Raw genomic sequence first — 20,777 nt, forward strand, 5'->3', positions numbered from 1 at the left:
TCATCTCCTCCTGTATATAGTATATATCTGTGTGTCATCTCCTCCTGTATTAGACCTCGTTCACACGTTATTTGGTCAGTATTTTTACCTCAGTATTTGTAAGCTAAATTGGCAGCCTGATAAATCACCAGCCAACAGGAAGCCCTCCCCCCGGCAGTATATATTAGCTCACACATACAAATAATAGACAGGTCATGTGACTGACAGATGCCGTATTTCCTATATGGTTGTGTGTGTGTTCATATCCCCGTGTGTGGTTAGTATCCCATGTCGGGACCCCTCCTTAGCAACTGTACGGTATATACTCTTGGGCGCCATCGCTCTCATTATTTATGTCCCCCTTGTTCACATCTGGCAGCTGTCAATTTGCCCCCAACACTTTTCCTTTCACTTTTTCCCCATTATGTAGATAGGAGCAAAATTGTTTGGTGAATTGGAAAACGTGGGGTCAAAATTTTTCCTCACAACATAGCCTATGACGTTCTCGGGGTCCAGATGTGTGACTGTGCAAAATTTTGTGGCTGTAGCCAATCCCGGACATACACACATACACACACACTCACACACTCTCACACTCACACACTCAGCATATATATACTGCTCAAAAAATAAAGGAAACACAAACAGAATATGACTCCAAGTAAATCAAACTTCTGTGAAATCATACTGTCCACTTAGGAAGCAACACTGTTTGACAATCAATTTCACATGCTGTTGTGCAAATGGAATAGACAACAGATGGAAATTATTGACAATTATCAAGACACACTCAATAAAGGAGTGGTTCTGCAGGTTGGGTTCACAGACCACATCTCGGTACCAATGCTTTCTGGCTGATGTTTTGGTCACTTTTGAATGTTGGTTGTGCTTTCACACTCGTGGTAGCATGAGACTTACTCTACAACCCACACAAGTGGCTCAGGAAGTGCAGCTAATCCAGGATAGCACATCATTGTGAGCTGTGGCAAGAAGGTTTGCTGTGTCTGTCAGCATAGTGTCCAGAGGCTGGAGGCACTACCAGGAGACAGGCCAGTACATCAGGAGATGTGAAGGGGGCCGTAGGAAGGCAACAACCCAGCAGCAGGTCCGCTACCTCAGCCTTTGTGCAAGGAGGAACAGGAGGAGCCCTGCCAGAGCCATGCAAAATGACCTCCAGAAGGCCACAAATGTGCATGTGTCTGTACAAATGGTTAGAAAAAGACTCCATGAGGATGGTCTGAGTGCCTGACGTCCACAGATGGGGGTTGTGCTCACAGCCCAACACTGTGCAGGATGCTTGGCACTTGCCACAGAACACCAGGATTGGCAAACTCACCACTGGCACACTGTGCACTTAACAGATGAAAGCAGGTTCACACTGTGTACATGTGACAGACGTGACAGCGTCTGGAGATACCGTGGAGAGCGATCTGCTGCCTGCAACATCCTTTAGCATGACCGGTTTGGCAGTAGGTCAGTAAGGGTGTGGGGTGGCATTTCTTTGGAGGAAAGCACAGCCCTCCATGTGCTTGCCAGAGGTAGCCTGACCGCCATTACGTACCGAGATGAGATCCTCAAACCCATTGGGAGAACATATGCTGGTGCGGTTGGCCCTGGGTTCCTCCTAATGCAGGACAATGCCAGACCTCATGTGGCTGGAGTGTGTCAGCAGTTCCTACAAGATGAAGGCATTGAAGCTATGGACTGGCCCGCCCATTCCCCAGACCTGAATCCGATTGAACACATCTGGGACATCATGTTTCGCACCATCCACCAACGTCATGTTGCACCAGACTGTCCAGGAGTTAGCAGATGCTTTAGTCCAGGTCTAGGAGGAGATCTCTCAGGAGACCATCCACCACCTCATCAGGAGCATGCCCAGGCATTGTAGGGAGGTCATACAGGCACGTGGAGGCCACACACACTACTGAGCATCATTTCCTTGTCTTGAGGCATTTCCACTGATGATGGATCAGCCTGTAACTTCATTTCCCACTTTGATTTTGAGCATCATTCCAACTCCAGACCTCTATGGGATATTAGTTGTGATTTATGTTGATAATTTTTAGGTTCTATTCTTCCCAACACATTCCACTTTGTAATGAATAAAGATTTACAGCTGGGATATTTCATATGTATATATTTATATATATATATATATATATGCATATATATATATATATATATATATATATATATATATATACACATATATATACATATATATATATATATATATGCACATACATATATATATATATATATATATATATATATATAAATACATACACACACACACACACATATATATATATATATATATATATATATATATATATATATATATATATATACACACTCACTGGCCACTTTATTAGGTACACCTGTCCAACTTCTTGTTAACACTTAATTTCTAATCAGCCAATCACATGGCGGCAACTCCTTGCATTTAGGCATGTAGACATGGTCAAGACAATCTCCTGCAGTTCAAACCGAGCATCAGTATGGGGAAGAAAGGTGATTTGAGTGCCTTTGAATGTGGCATGGTTGTTGGTGCCAGAAGGGCTGGTCTGAGTATTTCAGAAACTGCTGATCTACTGGGATTTTCACGCACAACCATCTCTAGGGTTTACAGAGAATGGTCTGAAAAAGAAAAAAAATCCAGTGAGCGGCAGTTCTGTGGGCGGAAATGCCTTGTTGATGCCAGAGGTCAGAGGAGAATGGGCAGACTGGTTCGAGCTGATAGAAAGGCAACAGTGACTCAAATCGCCACCCGTTACAACCAAGGTAGGCCTAAGAGCATCTCTGAACGCACAGTGCGTCGAACTTTGAGGCAGATGGGCTACAGCAGCAGAAGACCACACCGGGTACCACTCCTTTCAGCTAAGAACAGGAAACTGAGGCTACAATTTGTACAAGCTCATCGAAATTGGACAGTAGAAGATTGGAAAAACGTTGCTTGGTCTGATGAGTCTCGATTTCTGCTGCGACATTCGGATGGTAGGATCAGAATTTGGCGTAAACAACATGAAAGCATGGATCCATCCTGCCTTGTATGGAGCATCTTTGGGATGTGGAGCCGACAAATCTGCGGCAACTGTGTGATGCCATCATGTCAATATGGACCAAAATCTCTGAGGAATGCTTCCAGCACCTTGTTGAATCTATGCCACGAAGAATTGAGGCAGTTCTGAAGGCAAAAGGGGGTCCAACCCGTTACTAGCATGGTGTACTTAATAAAGTGGCCGGTGAGTGTATATACACACATATACACAGTGCAGACCAAAAGTTTGGACACACCTTCTCATTTTAAGATTTTTCTGTATTTTCTTTTCATGACTATGAAAATTGTACAGTCACACTGAAGGCATCAAAGCTATGAATTAACACATGTGGAATTATATGCTTAACAAAAAAGTGTGAAACAACTGAAATTATGTCTTATATTCTAGGTTCTTCAAAGTAGCCACCTTTTGCTTTGATGACTGCTTTGCACAATCTTGACATTCTCTTGATGAGGTTCAAGAGGTAGTCACCAGGAATGGTCTTCCAACAATCTTGAAGGAGCTCCCAGAGATGGGTAGCACTTGTTGGCCCTTTTGCCTTCACTCTGCAGTCCAGCTCACCCCAAACCATCTCGATTGGGTTCAGGTCTGGTGACTGTGGAGGTCAGGTCATCTGGTTTAGCACCACATCACTCTCCTTCTTGGTCAAATAGCCCTTACACAGCCTGGAGCTGTGTTTGGGGTCATTGTCCTGTTGAAAAATAAATAGTCCAACTAAACGCAAACCAAAATGAATAGCATGCCGCTGCAAGATGCTGTGGTAGCCATGCTGGTTCAGTATGCCTTCAATTTTGAATAAATCAACAACAGTGTCACCAGCAAAGTATCCACACACCATCACACCTCCTTCTCCATGCTTCACGGTGGGAACCAGGCATGTGGAGTCCATCCGCTCACCTTTTCTGCGTCGCACAAAGACACGGTGGTTGGAACCAAAGATCTGAAATTTGGATTCATCAGACCAAAGCACAGATTTCCACTGGTCTAATGTCCATTCCTTGTGTTCTTTAGCCCAAACAAGTCTCTTCTGCTTGTTGCCTGTCCTTAGCAGTGGTTTCCTAGCAGCTATTTTACCATGAAGGCCTGCTGCACAAAGTCTCCTCTTAACAGTTGTTGTAGAGATGTGTCTGCTGCTAGAACTCTGTGTGGCATTGACCTGGTCTCTAATCTGAGCTGCTGTTAACCTGCGATTTCTGAGGCTGGTGACTCGGATAAACTTATCCTCAGAAGTAGAGGTGACTCTTGGTCTTCCTTTCCTGGGGCGGTCCTCATGTGAGCCAGTTTCTTTGTAGCGCTTGATGGTTTTTGCCACTGCACTTGGGGACACTTTTAAAGTTTTCCCAATTTTTCGGACTGACTGACCTTCATTTCTTAAAGTAATGATGGCCACTTGTTTTTCTTTACTTAGCTGTTTTTTTATTGCCATAATACAAATTCTAACAGTCTATTCAGTAGGACTATCAGCTGTGTATCCACCAGACTTCTGCACAACACAACTGATGGTCCCAACACCATTTATAAGGCAATAAAACCCACTTTTTAAACCTGACAGGGCACACCTGTGAAGTAAAAACCATTCCCGGTGACTACCTCTTGAAGCTCATCAAGAGAATGGCTCTTGAAGCTCATCAAGAGAATGCCAAGAGTGTGCAAAGTAGTCATCAAAGCAAACGGTGGCTACTTTGAAGAACCTAGAATATAAGACAATATTTCAGTTGTTTCACATTTTTTTGTTAAGTATATAATTCCACATGTATTAATTCATAGTTTTGATGCCTTCAGTGTGAATGTACAATTTTCATAGTCATGAAAATACAGAAAAATCTTTAAATGAGAAGGTGTGTCCAAACTTTTGGTCTGTACTGTATATTTATATATAATTATTCTTTATTTTTTGGCCTAAAATACAAAGGAAATGTGTAATCTTTAACTTTAGGCCTGTTCGAGATCATTTAATCTTCAACTTGCTTAACTGATCACAATAACAGTAATTTTGACCAAGGGTGCACAAACTTTTACATTCCACTGTTTGTATGCCTTATGCAATGTTTTAAAGATGGCCTGTAAAGAAAAATTCCTATTGACCTAGAATAGTCAAAAAATTAACAGATGTCTTTTGTTGGATTCTCAGTTAAAGGGGTTCTCCAGTAATTTATATTGACCGTCAAACATTAGGATAGGTCATCAATAACTGATTAATGGGAGTGTGACACCTGGCACCGCCACCTATCAGATCTTTCCGATACTAACAGCAGCTGAAAGTGATCAGTTGTGGAGCTGCACAGCACAACTCCATTCATTGTATATTCAGTTGTATACTGCAGATCCACCCCTACTGATCCATTTGTAACCACTATACAGTTGATGGAGCTGTGCTGTGCACTTTCGAGTTGTAAGCCCTCCTTCACCGTTGTTCATGTGTCGATACCTCTTTATCTTCTGCCTTCATGCTACTTACCATATTTTTCGCTTTGTAAGACGCTCTGGATTATAAGACGCACCCCAAATTTTGAGAAGAATAGGAAAAAACTTTTTTTAATAAAATGGTGGTGCTTCTTATAATCCATGCATCTTATTGCTTACTGGGGTGGTGGCTGCGGTGAAGCGGGGTCCCAGGGTCGCTGCTGGAAGAGGCAGGAGTGGAGCGTTGCTGCAGGCCGCAGGCTGGGATGAGGGGGTGTGCAGGTGTCCTGTGCTGCAGGGGGCTCCTGTGCTGTGGGGGGGCTCCTGTGCTGTGGTGGGGGCTACTGTGCTGCAGGGGTGTCTCCGGTGATGCTGGTGTCGCCGCTGCTGTGGGGGGTCTCTACCGACATTCTGTGATCTGCCAGAGCCCCCCGGCAGTTCGTCCATGCTTTCCTGTGAGGTAAACTTCGGGAAAATGGCAGCTGGGAGGTGGCGCATGTGCAGATGGAGATCTCATCACCAAGATCTTGGGAGATGAGATTTCAGCGCTGAGATCTCATCTCTCGAGATCTTGGTCCCGAGATCTCCATCTGCGTATGCGCTGCCTCCGGCAGCCATTTTCTAGAAACCACAGCACAGGAGGAAATCATGGAACTGCCAGGGCACTCTGGCCTTTCACGAAATGTCGGCAGAGCCCCCCGCAGCGGCGGACACCCTGGGCAGCGGTGGACACCCTGGGCAGCAGCAGCGGACATCCCCTCATCCCAGCCTGCAACAGTAAGCGGTATATCCGCATTGTAAGATGCACCCCCATTCCCCCCAAAATTTGGGTGAAAAAAAAGTGTGTCTTACAAAGTGAAAAATACAGTAATTCCTCTGCTCCTCCTGCTATTCTAATCCAATAAAATGTCATGTAACAAGAGTTTATTTTTTGTATACAGAATACAGAAAAAGAGCTAAGACATTAAAGGGTTAAAATGCACTAAAATGCACTAGCAGAGCATAAATTATGAGGTATCTATACTTATAAAAGAATTATGAGGGTATGTGAACAGAGGGTCTTTAGGAGTCTTTGGAGGTCTGCTACACAAAAAAAGTTCCCCAAAACACTTGAAACACACATCCTATTCATTTCTATTTCTAAAAACACTTTACTGTTTATATGTTCAGTCTTTTATGCATTTTTTTCAGCTTTGGGTTTTGAAAATTGCTTGGAAGGAAACAATAAAGTACATTTTACTTCTTTGAAGTGTCCCCCTAAAGGAATCTGCTCCAAACTAGGCACTGTTGAATCAGAAGCCTGCAAAAAAAAGTATCTGAAACAAAAAAAAACTCTTCCAAAACTGCTTCAGAAAATTAAAAACTCCTCCAAAAACACCTCAATGGCTATGTGCACGTATCGTCTTTTAGACACCAGTGCACTTAATGAGTTTCCCAAGGTGAATCCACTTCAAGAAAACGTTTTTCCTGATATTCTTTCAGCAGCTCCGCCAATGGCATCTTTTATTTTCTCCTTTCAAGTATAGAAAGTGGGCAAGTTGCTTATTTTAACCGCATTAGATTTCCGACAATTGAAGAGTTAAAAGACGGGACATAAATGGGAAATGTGCACAGCATCGTCAATTTGACATTGCTGTTCATTATTATTCATTTTATTTAAGGATTAAGCATTTAAGGAGCACTTTCTCAGGCAAATTATAGGCAGAATACGCTTAAAAAAACTCCATGTGCACATATAGCCAAGTGATTAGCTTTAGAAAACTATTTATTTTTTTTACCACCTCAAAAAAACTCTATATGCACATATCCCAACAGAGGACAAATTATGCAGCATGTATACTTAAATGTAAACTAAATTAAATGTCTACATTTCCATTAGTTTACTGACTTGTTAGAGGGTTAAGGTTGACAAATTTTGGTCTCCTTTGTAAGACAAAAACACTCTTGAAGGTTTTTGAGAGCAATTTAAGTTATAAATATTAATTTGTGACATCACTTACCCTATGCATGCCTTCCTGGTTGACAAACACTTTTTGGTAAAGCCTTTTGAAAATTTTACTCAAGCTGAAGGCAAACAGTCTGATAGCTCCCAGTTTCAAATTGTGGCTCATTTCATCAAGGATCTGGACAGCTTTGTTTTGAACAACATGAAATGGCTCACCAGATTCCACACTTATCTGAAGACCACAGCGTCAGGGATATGAAAAGAAAAATGATGTTAACTAAGTCAATGAACATGCAGTTTATGATAGCATTATAAAATCATATAGGCGTATCCGCCTAAAACATGCATCAACTATCCAAGTGGTTCTCATCCTGTGGTACATGTACTTTAGAGGTACAACTTGCAGAATCAAGGGGTGTGCTGTAAGAAACAAAATGCAGTATAATGCTTATCCTAACATCCAGTGATGTTTCATTGTTGGTTGATGCGGCAGAGTATGAATGTTAGCTTTTAAAGCCCACCAGAACCAGAAACCAGATGTCCACCAATGCTGTGCCTGAATTGCCAATGCCCCGTCCTGCCGCTGCCACCAACAGTATCTTTCTTTAATACAAGCTGGGCATGTTGTTATAGGGGTCTATCACTTATAGCGAGTCTTTCCTTTTTAGGAGGGTCAGTATATTGAGGTGTACTTGCCTGAGGACTGTACATTTTAAATGTCTAATATGAAGTCTAATTTTCACGGGAACAGTATGAATATGGGGAACTGGTCTGTGGTTAATAATTTTAAGGGGTCTGTTTTGTGACTCAAATGCTGTTGTTTTGGGGTGTGTATAATATATCTAAGCAAGGCATAAGAAAAATATTTTCTGGTGTGCTATTAATACATTTTTATTTATATAGCACCAACATATACCACGGCACTTTACAATTTAGATGGTACAAGACAAGACATTACAGTATAACACATACGGTACTTCAACACATATCAAGAGAAATGAGGGACCTGCTCACAAGTTTACAATTCATTTCTGAACTGAAGACATGGCCCACCAAGCTGAATATGTACAAAGAGACACATGGTGCCCCGTAAGTACAGTAGCTTTAACTTACAATATTGTCCAACTAGGTGTCAAAGTAGTATCCATCATTCTGATGGAAAGAATAGTGCTACACTATTCTTCCAATCAAATTGAAAGGAATTGCAAATGGAGGCTCTGTATTTTGGACTAAATTCATTTCGACAACTGGGTTGTATTTCTCTTCAACTGAGTGTCAAATTCTTCCATTTAGCTTTATGTGTTCCTGCTGTTTGTAAGTCTTTAATTTGTCTTTTATTGATCTCCACTGAGCTAATTTATGACAGCAAACCACATCAAAGGAGAGCTGAACATTTATGTGATCATAAATCAGCTGTGAGATGTTCAATAAAAGACAGATAACAGTTACAAACTCCCCATCAGAATGTGCTGACTAATGATGGGGGAACCACTTGATGTTCGGGTCCAGTCAGGTTAAGCTGAATAGATAAAAAAAAAAGTTTGGTTGGTGTACAAGAACAGTACCCGAACCCGGACCCCATTCAGATGAATGGGGGGCCCGAACATCCATTGTTTGCCATGCTGTCATCGGTATAACAGCACAGCAAACACTGGCTCTGAATGGCGGTAAGATTATTATTGCAGGTCAGAGAGCAGCAATTTCCACGCTGTCAAATGACAGTCTGAGCGAGCAGCTATGACCGGAGGTAAAATGTTTACCTCTGGTCACAGGTATCGGTTGATGGGTGTACTATTCCCATCAGTCTATGCCTGCTGTCACTGGTAACAGTGAGAGCAGGTGGCAGCTGATGGGAGTATCCCATCCCAGCTGCTATTTTTAGGCTGGCGGGGGCCAATATCCATCCCTTTAGCAAGGCTGGTTGTCAAAACTGGAGGGGAACCCACACCGTTTTTCTAAATTATTTTTAAAAAAATTAAAAAAACAGAGTGGGGACCCCTCTGTTTTTGATAGCCAGCCTTGCTAACGCTGACAGCTGAGTGTTGCAGCCCACAGCACTCAGTTTTGCCTGGCTGGTTATCAAAAATACAGGGGAACCCATGCCGTCTTTTGTATTGTCTATTATTTAAACTCTTAATTTGTTTACTAATGATTTTCATTTATTTTCCACACATCACCTGGTTCAGCACCACAGAACCTGGATTGTCCTCTGTTGGAGCGGCCCCTCATCAACCAGCCAATGAACAGGCCCATTCATCCACCTGCAATGGAGCAACCAGGCAGGCTTCACAGGATGAGGAACAGGAAGCCGGTCCATCAGGTTTTCCCCTCTTCCAGCCCTCTGCCACTACTTTACTTGGGTCTGCTCACCAGGCAGAGGGCCTGTGAGAGGTCAGTCATGCCCAAGTTTATCCACTTAAGCTTGGTCTTCCAGGCAGGTATGAAAGCAGTTGTAGAAAGAATGGATAGTGGGTTCACTCACTTGAACACACTTTTCCAGGACATCCACAAACGCCTTGACCGCCTAATAAAAATTCTTTTGACTCACAATAACTGTCTCACTGTGTTTTCTTTAGCTCTTTATTTAAACATGTGTGTATTGTTGAGTGTATTGTTTAGTGAAGTATTAACGGGTGTTACAGTTAAGGTGTTTATTATTAAACTTAAATTAAAGGTGACAATATAACAGTCAGAAAAAAGTACAGGTACATAACATTACAGCTACATTTGACTTATTTACAGCTTAAACCATTTCATCTTGCCATGACACACGTCCAATATCAGAGACAAAGTAGGCAGCAAATGTATTCCTCATTTGGGCAACTTCGACTGTAGTCCTCAGAGAGTGAGCATGATAATCCGGCAATGTGGTATTAACAGGTTCATCAAGTTCGAAGTGGGGTTGCTCTTTTGCCAGGATGTAATTATGCAGAACAACACACGCCTTCACAACCTCATCAATTATCTCTATTTTAAGATTGATTGGTGCTCCCAAAATGCGCCATTTAGCTGCCAGCAAACCAAAGGCAAATTCCACAGTTCTTCGTGCACTTGTCAGTCTGTAGTTAAAAATCCTTTTGCTGTGATTCAAGTCCCAACTTGAGTATGGTTTTATGAGGTTGGCAAAGATTTGAAACGCCTCATCCCCAACAACAACAAATGGCATTGGCGGTCCTTCGGTATTCGGAAGAGGTTGTGGCGGTGGAAAATTGAAATTATTAGCATACAAACTTTGTCCCAAGTCAGAGTTTTTGAAAGTCTGTGAGTCATTTCCTCGTCCAAATGAGCCAACGTCAATAGCGACAAATCAACATTCAGCATCTGCAATCACCATTAGAGCAATGGAAAAGTATTTTTTATCATTTAAGTACTTGGATCCACTCCAGCAGGTTTAAGAATCCGAATGTGTTTGCCATCCACAGCCCGAACACAGTTGGGAAAATTACAAATTTCCTTGAATTTTTCTTCATTTTTCAGCCAGAGTTCATTTGTGGGTTGGGGGAGCAATTCTGCACACAGAACGCCACACAATGCACGACAGATGTCTCCAACAATCCCAGAAAGGGTGTACAATCCAATCCGAAATTGAAAATATAAAGATCTTAAGGTCTCTCCGGTAGCCAGGAATCTGTGGAAAAAAAAGAAAATGGGGGAAAAAAATCAGTACGGTAGCTTTTATAACAAGAATATTAATGACAGGTGTTTCTTTTTCAAAATTACGTACCTTAGGGTCATCAACAGACGTTAGTCAGCAGGAATTGCTCTACGTAGTTGTGGGTCCTGCCTAGTGATGGATCCTCGCACACGATGCAGCAATTCATCGAAGCTGTCTTCAGACATCCTCGTGTATTCAAAAAACTTTTGTGGGTTTTGACGAAAGTCAGTGTACAATGAGTGGTAGGCTCCACGGCTCTCTCAGATTTCAACAATGGGGTGTTGCCAATAGAGACAACGACGTCTTCTCTGTCTTTCTCTTCTCCTTTCTTCCTCACAAGCCACAGCAAAACCTAAAGCCAAGGTCAATGATACATCCAGATTCAGACTGCAGCTCTCCATGCTAAGATTCATTTTGCAGCAGGATACAGCATCAAAAAGAAGAGGATTTCATCTGTGCAGGGTCTATAAATAGAACTCCCATAAGTCAAGTCCATTGGGAAATACTATACGCATAAACAGTGCAAACGCCTGCAAAAATGCATCCAAACGCATGCACACAAAGCGTTTTTTTTGCTGTCATGCATAAGATCATGTGGATAAAAAACGCAGTGTAAACATGCGTTCGCATGCATTTTGGCATGCGTTTGCGCATGTAGATGATACACTGCACACAAATGATAATATGTACCTAGCCTTACACAGTGAGAAACCTAATATAAGCTACTGTGGGGCGTGTTCTTCTTTTTTCAGTGTTATGCTGTCTGCTTATGATTGGTCTACATCACATAGAGAGAAAAAGTACATGCCCTCAGTGAAAACTATCTGATAACAGCCACTTAAAAGTTATCTCGTTAGGTACCAAATACTTTAGAAACACAATTTTCGGACTAACACACTAGGTTGGCGAACGAAGAGATCCAGAAAGTGACTGAAACTACAATACTTTATTATAAATGATAAAAAACATAACACACATAAAACCATTGCGATAAAGTACAAGAGCGCCCTATCTAGGGGGGACATTGGGCTGTGTTGCAACATTCGACATATCAGAAGCACATATCATAAATCCAAGCAGATATAATTAAAGTCAAGTGCCTCACTAAAAAGACTTATAGGTATGCACTATGCATTTGCTGCTTGGCTAAATGAAGACTATATTAGTATGCAATCATGAGTGAAATAAATAATACATATTACCAGAATAGCGGTGTAGTAGTAAAGATTGCTGCCATACAGAAACCACAGCGTCCCTCCTCACCCCAACGCGCGTTTCGCATCCAGCTTCTTCTGGGGGTGTGATGCTAAAATGTGCGTTGGGGTGAGGAGGGATGCTGTGGTTTCTGTGTGGCTGCATTGTAATTTTAGTCACTTTCTTGATCTCTTCGTTCAGCAACCTAGTGTGTTAGTCCAAAAATTGTGAAAAAAAAATATGGTGAAAAGTTCCCTTTAATCCCTTCACAATCGATACGTCATCAGTAGTGTCCCTGCCTTTGATGCAGGCTCTCACGCTGAGCTCGCATCTTTCCCTGCACTTGATGGCTGGTTTAATCAGCTATCAAGTGCCTCTGCAGGTGCATTGGAGCTCCACCTTTAGCTGTTAACCAGTTTAGTGCCACTGTTAATCATTGATAGTGGCATTTACACGCGCAGACAGGAACTGTGTCATTGATCCCACCCATCGGCTCACCCATCATGATATCGTGGGGAACTGATGGGCTGTCATGACAGTCTTCAGCAGAGACCCATGCCTGTCATCATGATCCTCCTGTGGATGCCGGCTCATGTGAATCTTATTGCCAAATCAGTTTTACCACATATCTAAAAAAAATGTGAAAACACTTTTTGAAAAATTTCTGATTTATTTTGTCGGCACTTAGATAAAAAAAAAAAACGGCACAAGTATGGCGTCTGAATACTTATACTGACCCGGGGAATCATATTGCCAGATCATATATATATATATATATATATATATACAGTCATGACCAAAAGTATTCAAACCTCTGCAATTCTGTCAGTTTCTTTGTGAAAATGATTGCAAACACAAATTCTTTATTGTTATTATTATCTTCATTTAATTTGTCTTAAGTGAAAAACCACAAAAGAGAATGAAGCAAAAAGCAAAACATTGATCATTTCACACAAAACTCCAAAAATGGGCCAGACAAAAGTATTGGCACCCTCAGCCTAATACTTGGTTGCACAACCTTTAGCCAAAATAACTGCGACCAACCGCTTCCGGTAACCATCAATGAGTTTCTTACAATGCTCTGCTGGAATTTTAGACCATTCTTCTTTGGCAAACTGCTCCAGGTCCCTGATATTTGAAGGGTGCCTTCTCCAAACTGCCATTTTTAGATCTCTCCACAGGTGTTCTATGGGATTCAGGTCTGGATTCATTGCTGGGCACCTTAGAAGTCTCCAGTGCTTTCTCTCAAACCATTTTCTAGTGCTTTTTGAAGTGTGTTTTGGGTCATTGTCCTGCTGGAAGACCCATGACCTCTGAGGGAGACCCAGCTTTCTCACACTGGGCCCTACATTATGCTGCAAAATTTGTTAGTAGTCTTCAGACTTCATAATGCCATGCACACGGTCAAGCAGTCCAGTGCCAGAGGCAGCAAAGCAACCCCAAAACATTAGGGAACCTCCGCCATGTTTGACTGTAGGGACCGTGTTCTTTTCTTTGAATGCCTCTTTTTTCTCCTGTAAACTCTATGTTGATGCCTTTGCCCAAAAAGCTCTACTTTTGTCTCATCTGACCAGAGAACATTATTCCAAAACGTTTTAGGCTTTTTCAGGTAAGTTTTGGCAAACTCCAGCCTGGCTTTTTTATGTCTCGGGGTAAGAAGTGGGGTCTTCCTGGGTCTCCTACCATACAGTCCCTTTTCATTCAGATGCCGACGGATAGTAAGGGTTGACACTGTTGTACCCTCAGACTGCAGGGCAGCTTGAACTTGTTTGGATGTTAGTCGAGGTTCTTTATCCAACATCTGCACAATCTTGAGTTGAAATCTCTTGTCAATTTTTCTTTTCCCTCCACATCTAGGGAGGTTAGCCACAGTGCCATGGGCTTTAAACTTCTTGATGACACGGCGCACGGTAGACACAGGAACATTTAGGTCTCTGGAGATGGACTTGTAGCCTTGAGATTGCTCATGCTTCCTCACAATTTGGTTTCTCAAGTCCTCAGACAGTTCTTTGGTCTTCTTTCTTTTCTCCATGCTCAATGTGGTACACACAAAGACACAGGACAGAGGCTGAGTCAACTTTAATCCATGTCAACTGGCTGCAAGTGTGATTTAGTTATTGCCAACACCTGTTAGGTGCCACAGGTAAGTTACAAGTGCTGTTAATTACACAAATTAGAGAAGCATCACATGATTTTTCGAACAGTGCCAATACTTTTGTCCACCCCCTTTTTTATGTTTGGTGTGGAATTATATCCAATTTGGCTTTAGGACAATTCTTTTTGTGTTTTTTCATTTAAGACAAATTAAATGAAGATAATAATACCAGAGAATTTGTGTTTGCAATCATTTTCAGGAAGAAACTAAGTATTATCTAACAGAATTGCAGGGGTGTGAATACTTTTGGCCATGACTGTATATATATATACAAAAAACATTGTGGGTTGCACTTTTTTTGCAATCTCACCACACTTTACTTGTTTGCACGTTTTCCAGTAAGCTATGTGGCAGAGTGAATATGGAAAATTGTTCGGTGGAGTGAAGAGGTTAATACAGTACATTAATCTACTAATATACTTCTCAGTGGGGGACTGTCCTGAAAACTGTATAACTGAAAAACTGTCTTGCACTCCATAGCAACCAATCACTGTTCAGCATTGTCTGAAATGAAAAAGAAATTGAATAAATGATGTACTGCGATTATAAGGGGAGATAAAGGTAGTATCCAAGCAGTATCCTCATGAATGTGGTTCTGCAAACACATTTAAGCTGCCCACCTGTTTAATAATGTGCTGCAAATTTTCAGAATCCATAACCAAGGACTTAAGGGCACTTGAAGAACATGGAGTAAGATTCTTATAAATAACTGGTGTAAAACTCCTCATAGCATGTCGGAGATCACTTGAAATACGTCGCTCTTCCAGGATATCTTCAAATACTTCTTCTAGGTTTCCTGATATTTCCTTCTGCTGCAAGAAATTAGGAAGATCAATAACTACACACAAAACAAAGTACAACTATCCATTTCTCTATTCAAATGCTAACATCCCCAGAAAAAGCAATAATTGTTGATGCAGTCATGGAAGACAAAGTCGGTATTAGAAGCGCTTACCGTAGCTCCCAAGTCAAGTTCCACCTCTATAACACATCTATCAGGCACTACACTACTGCATTAGCACAAATCTATAATTGCTACTATATTAACTTCTGGGGCACTGAAGGAACAGCTATCTTGTGCTTGCTTGATAAAGGCTAAAGTGTAGCTGAAAGACCACATTTTCAGGAAATACAGTCTTCTCTCCATATACAAAGTTTACAAGTTTGATAGAAGTGAATGAAATGGTCACACGTGTGCACCATAGCTCCATTTACACAAGAGACTTTAGGCACCCCATTCACTAGGAGTAGTACCACTAGGATCGTAAAGTTATCACCTATCCTGCAAATTGGTGATAAATAAGTTCATAGCTTTAACTATTTTGATGCTGCATGCGAATACCCTATCAAGGAATCTAGTATATATAACCTGTAACATTATACCTTTGAAGAAAGGTATCCAGTCCCCTCTTAAATTTAAGTAATGAATCACTCATTACAACATCATACCGCAGAGAGTTCCATAGTCTCACTGCTCTTACAGTAAAGAATCTGCGCTTGTTATTATGCTTAAACCTTTTTTCCTCCAGACGTAGAGAATGCCCCCTTGTCCCTGTCTCAGGTCTATGATTAAAAAGATCATCAGAAAGGTCTTTGTCCTGTCCCCTCATATATTTATACATTAAAATATGTGACTGTTCTACAGGTGACTTCACCGTGGGACACTTGGAATTACGTGGAATACGGCGGACAGGTGAATATATTGTGGCTTATTATTTTACATATTCTCTAGGAGACAAAGGCATTGGGGATTGAGTGTTAAGGTGAGTATAACAGGTTTTATATTTTTATTTGAATATGTATGTAATTTTTTAATTTTTTATTTTTTTTGAACCGTGAAACTACGTCTCCCATAAGCGGCACGCTGTCACTATTATTAGTGACAGCAGACATAGCCCGATGGGAGCAGTAGTCTCATCAGCCCACTCCTGCTGACGTTACTGCTGCGGATCACAGTCACAGCTGCGGGGTCACGCTGACATCTGACAGCATTACCCTGCTGCGCTCTGACCGGGTCTTACCGGCGATAGCGTTAACACCAATAAGAACCTCTGCGCCGGTGTTTCCCACACTGTCCCACAGATGACAGCGTGAGACACACCATAGGAAGCTGGTAAGAACGCAACCAGAGAAACAGCAAATCAGCAGCAAATCCACAAACATTTTTAATGCCTGTTTTTTGCTGCGGATTTGACTGACTCAGTTGAAGTCAATTGGTGAAATACGCTGCAGGAATACATAAAGAAGTGCCATGCTGCATAAAAAAAGCACTGCAAATACTCAAAGGAAATTTACTGATCATATGCACAACACTTCATGATTGTCGTTGAATTACAGTAGCTTGCATAAGGATTCCATAGCATTTTTGGCCCATTTCCGCACAGAAAAAATGCCACGAAAACACAACACTGTGTGCACACAGCCTTAACCCCTTAATCCCATATGACATACTATCCCATCAAGGTGACCTGGGACTTAATTCCCAGTGACGGTATAGTACGTCATAGCGATCGGCCGCGCTCACGGGGGGAGCGCGGCCGATCGCGGCCGGGTGTCAGCTGCCTATCGCAGCTGACATCCGGCACTATGTGCCAGGAGCGGTCACGGACCGCCCCCGGCACATTAACCCCCGGCACACCGCGATCAAACATGATCGCGGTGTACCGGCGGTACAGGGAAGCATCGCGCAGGGAGGGGGCTCCCTGCGGGCTTCCCTGAGACGATCGGTACAAGGGAATGTACTCACCTTGTACCGAGCGTCTCCTCCCTGCAGGCCCCGGATCCAAAATGGCCGCGGGGCTGCATCCGGGTCCTGCAGGGAGTACTTCCGGGTGCCGTGCAGGCGCTGGTAAGCCTGCGGCGATGTGAGTGAGATCGCCGATCTGATAGAGTGCTATGCAAACTATCAGATCGGCGATCTGTGATGTCCCCCCCTGGGACAAAGTAAAAAAGTTAAAAAAAAATTTCCACGTGTGTAAAAAAAAAAAAATTCCTAAATAAAGAAGAAAAAAAAAATATTATTCCCATAAATACATTTCTTTATCTAAAAAAAACAACAACAAACAATAAAAGTACACATATTTAGTATCGCCGCGTCCGTAACGACCCAACCTATAAAACTATATCACTAGTTAACCCCTTCAGTGAACACTGTAAGAAAAAAAAAATAAAAGAGCCAAAAAACAACGCTTTATTATCATACCGCCGAACAAAAACTGAAATAACACGCAATCAAAAAGACAGATACACTGGGGCAAAAAAGTATTTAGTCAGTCAGCAATAGTGCAAGTTCCACCACTTAAAAAGATGAGAGGCGTCTGTAATTTACATCATAGGTAGACCTCAACTATGGGAGACAAACTGAGAAAAAAAAATCCAGAAAATCACATTGTCTGTTTTTTTATCATTTTATTTGCATATTATGGTGGAAAATAAGTATTTGGTTAGAAACAAAATTTCATCTCAATACTTTGTAATATATCCTTTGTTGGCAATGACAGAGGTCAAACGTTTTCTGTAAGTCTTCACAAGGTTGCCACACACTGTTGTTGGTATGTTGGCCCATTCCTCCATGCAGATCTCCTCTAGAGCAGTGATGTTTTTGGCTTTTCGCTTGGCAACACGGACTTTCAACTCCCTCCAAAGGTTTTCTATAGGGTTGAGATCTGGAGACTGGCTAGGCCACTCCAGGACCTTGAAATGCTTCTTACGAAGCCACTCCTTCGTTGCCCTGGTGGTGTGCTTTGGATCATTGTCATGTTGAAAGACCCAGCCACGTTTCATCTTCAATGCCCTTGCTGATGGAAGGAGGTTTGCACTCAAAATCTCACGATACATGGCCCCATTCATTCTTTCATGTACCCGGATCAGTCGACCTGGCCCCTTTGCAGAGAAACAGCCCCAAAGCATGATGTTTCCACCACCATGCTTTACAGTAGGTATGGTGTTTGATGGATGCAACTCAGTATTCTTTTTCCTCCAAACACGACAAGTTGTGTTTCTACCAAACAGTTCCAGTTTGGTTTCATCAGACCATAGGACATTCTCCCAAAACTCCTCTGGATCATCCAAATGCTGTCTAGCAAACTTCAGACGGGCCCGGACATGTACTGGCTTAAGCAGTGGGACACGTCTGGCACTGCAGGATCTGAGTCCATGGTGGCGTAGTGTGTTACTTATGGTAGGCCTTGTTACATTGGTCCCAGCTCTCTGCAGTTCATTCACTAGGTCCCCCCGCGTGGTTCTGGGATTTTTGCTCACCGTTCTTGTGATCATTCTGACCCCACGGGGTGGGATTTTGCGTGGAGCCCCAGATCGAGGGAGATTATCAGTGGTCTTGAATGTCTTCCATTTTCTAATTATTGCTCCCACTGTTGATTTCTTCACTCCAAGCTGGTTGGCTATTGCAGATTCAGTCTTCCCAGCCTGGTGCAGGGCTACAATTTTGTTTCTGGTGTCCTTTGACAGCTCTTTGGTCTTCACCATAGTGGAGTTTGGAGTCAGACTGTTTGAGGGTGTGCACAGGTGTCTTTTTATACTGATAACAAGTTTAAACAGGTGTCATTACTACAGGTAATGAGTGGAGGAAAGAGGAGACTCTTAAAGAAGAAGTTACAGGTCTGTGAGAGCCAGAAATCTTGATTGTTTGTTTCTGACCAAATACTTATTTTCCACCATAATATGCAAATAAAATGATAAAAAAACAGACAATGTGATTTTCTGGATTTTTTTTTCTCAGTTTGTCTCCCATAGTTGAGGTCTACCTATGATGTAAATTACAGACGCCTCTCATCTTTTTAAGTGGTGGAAATTGCACTATTGCTGACTGACTAAATACTTTTTTGCCCCACTGTATAAATAACCATGGAACCGCTGAAAACGTCATCTTGTCCCGCAAAAAACGAGCCACAATATAGCATCATAACCAAAAAAGTTAAAAAGTTATAGTCCTCAGAATAAAGCGATGCCAAAATAATTATTTTTTCTATAAAATAGCTTTTATCGTATAAAAGTGCCAAAACATAAAAAAATGATATAAATGAGATATCGATGTATTCATACTGACCCGTCGAATAAAACTGCTTTATCAATTTTACCAAACGTGGAACGGTATAAACGCCTCCCCCAAAAGAAATTCATGAATAGCTGTTTTTTGGTCATTCTGCCTCACAAAAATCGGAATAAAAAGTGATCAAAAACAGTCACATGTCCGAAAATGTTACCAATAAAAACTTCAACTCGTCCCGCAAAAAACAAGACCTCACATGACTCTGTGGACCAAAATACGGAAAAACTATAGGTCTCAAAATGTGGAGACGCAAAAACTTATTTGCTATAAAAAGCGTCTTTTAGTGTGTGACAGCTGCCAATCATAAAAATCCGATATAAAAAATGCTATAAAAGTAAATCAAACCCCCCTTCATCACCCCCTTAGTTAGGGAAAAATAATAAAATTAAAAAAATGTATTCATTTCCATTTTCCCATTAGGGCTAGGGTTAGGGTTAGGGCTAGGGTTAGGGTTAGGGTTAGGGTTGGGGCTAGGGTTGGAGCTAAAGTTAGGGTTGGGGCTAAAGTTAGGGATAGGGTTGGGGCTAAAGTTAGGGTTGGGGCTAAAGTTAGGGTTAGGGTTGGGGCTAAAGTTAGGGTTTGGATTACATTTACGGTTGGGATTAGGGTAGGGATTAGAATTAGGGGTGTGTCAGGGTTAGGGGTGTGGTTAGGGTGTACAGTTGGGATTAGGGTTAGGGGTGTGTTTGGATTAGTTTCAGGTAGAATTGGGGAGTTTCCACTGTTCAGGCACATCAGGGGCTCTCCAAACGCGACATGGCGTCCGATCTCAATTCCAGACAATTTTGCGTTGAAAAAGTAAAACAGTGCTCCTTCCCTTCCGAGCTCTCCCGTGCGCCCAAACAGGGGTTTACCCCAACATATGGGGCATCAGCGTACTCGGGACAAATTGGACAACAACTTTTGGGGTCCAAGTTCTCTTGTTATCTCTGGGAAAATAAAAATTTTGGGGGGCTAAAAATCATTTTTGTGGGAAAAAAAGGATTTTTTATTTTCACGGCACTGCGTTGTAAACTGTAGTGAAACACTTGGGGGTTCAAAGTTCTCACAACACATCTAGATAAGTTCCTTGGGAGGTCTAGTTTCCAATATGGGGTCACTTATGGGGGGTTTATACTGTTTGGGTACATCAGGGGCTCTGCAAATGCAACATGACACCTGCAGACCAATCCATCTGTCTGCATTCCAAATTGCGCTCCTTCCCTTCCGAGCTCTGCCATGTGCCCAAACAGTGGTTCCCCCCCACATATGGGGTATCAGCGTACTCAGAACAAATTGGACAACAATATTTGGGGTCCAATTTATCCTGTTAC

The 20,777-nt window shown here is 42.0% G+C and overlaps 1 protein-coding gene across 2 annotated transcripts in view; it reads right to left on the reverse strand.

Moving 5' to 3' along the window:
• Nucleotides 1-20,777, reverse strand: part of LOC143804786 (dihydroxyacetone phosphate acyltransferase-like) — a 236,278-nt gene that overhangs the window by 193,801 nt on the left and 21,700 nt on the right. Inside the window, exons 2-3 of one of the 2 annotated variants that reach the window (XM_077283224.1) lie at nucleotides 15,017-15,208; nucleotides 7,448-7,624 (exon numbers count right to left, since the gene is read on the reverse strand). In XM_077283224.1, the coding sequence (XP_077139339.1) occupies nucleotides 7,448-7,624; nucleotides 15,017-15,208 (369 nt within the window). The remainder of the gene's footprint in view (nucleotides 1-7,447; nucleotides 7,625-15,016; nucleotides 15,209-20,777) is intronic. The other variant, XM_077283225.1, reaches the window with a different exon arrangement.

The sequence above is a fragment of the Ranitomeya variabilis genome, chromosome 2 (assembly GCF_051348905.1).
Source record: "Ranitomeya variabilis isolate aRanVar5 chromosome 2, aRanVar5.hap1, whole genome shotgun sequence".
Lineage (NCBI taxonomy): Eukaryota > Metazoa > Chordata > Amphibia > Anura > Dendrobatidae > Ranitomeya > Ranitomeya variabilis.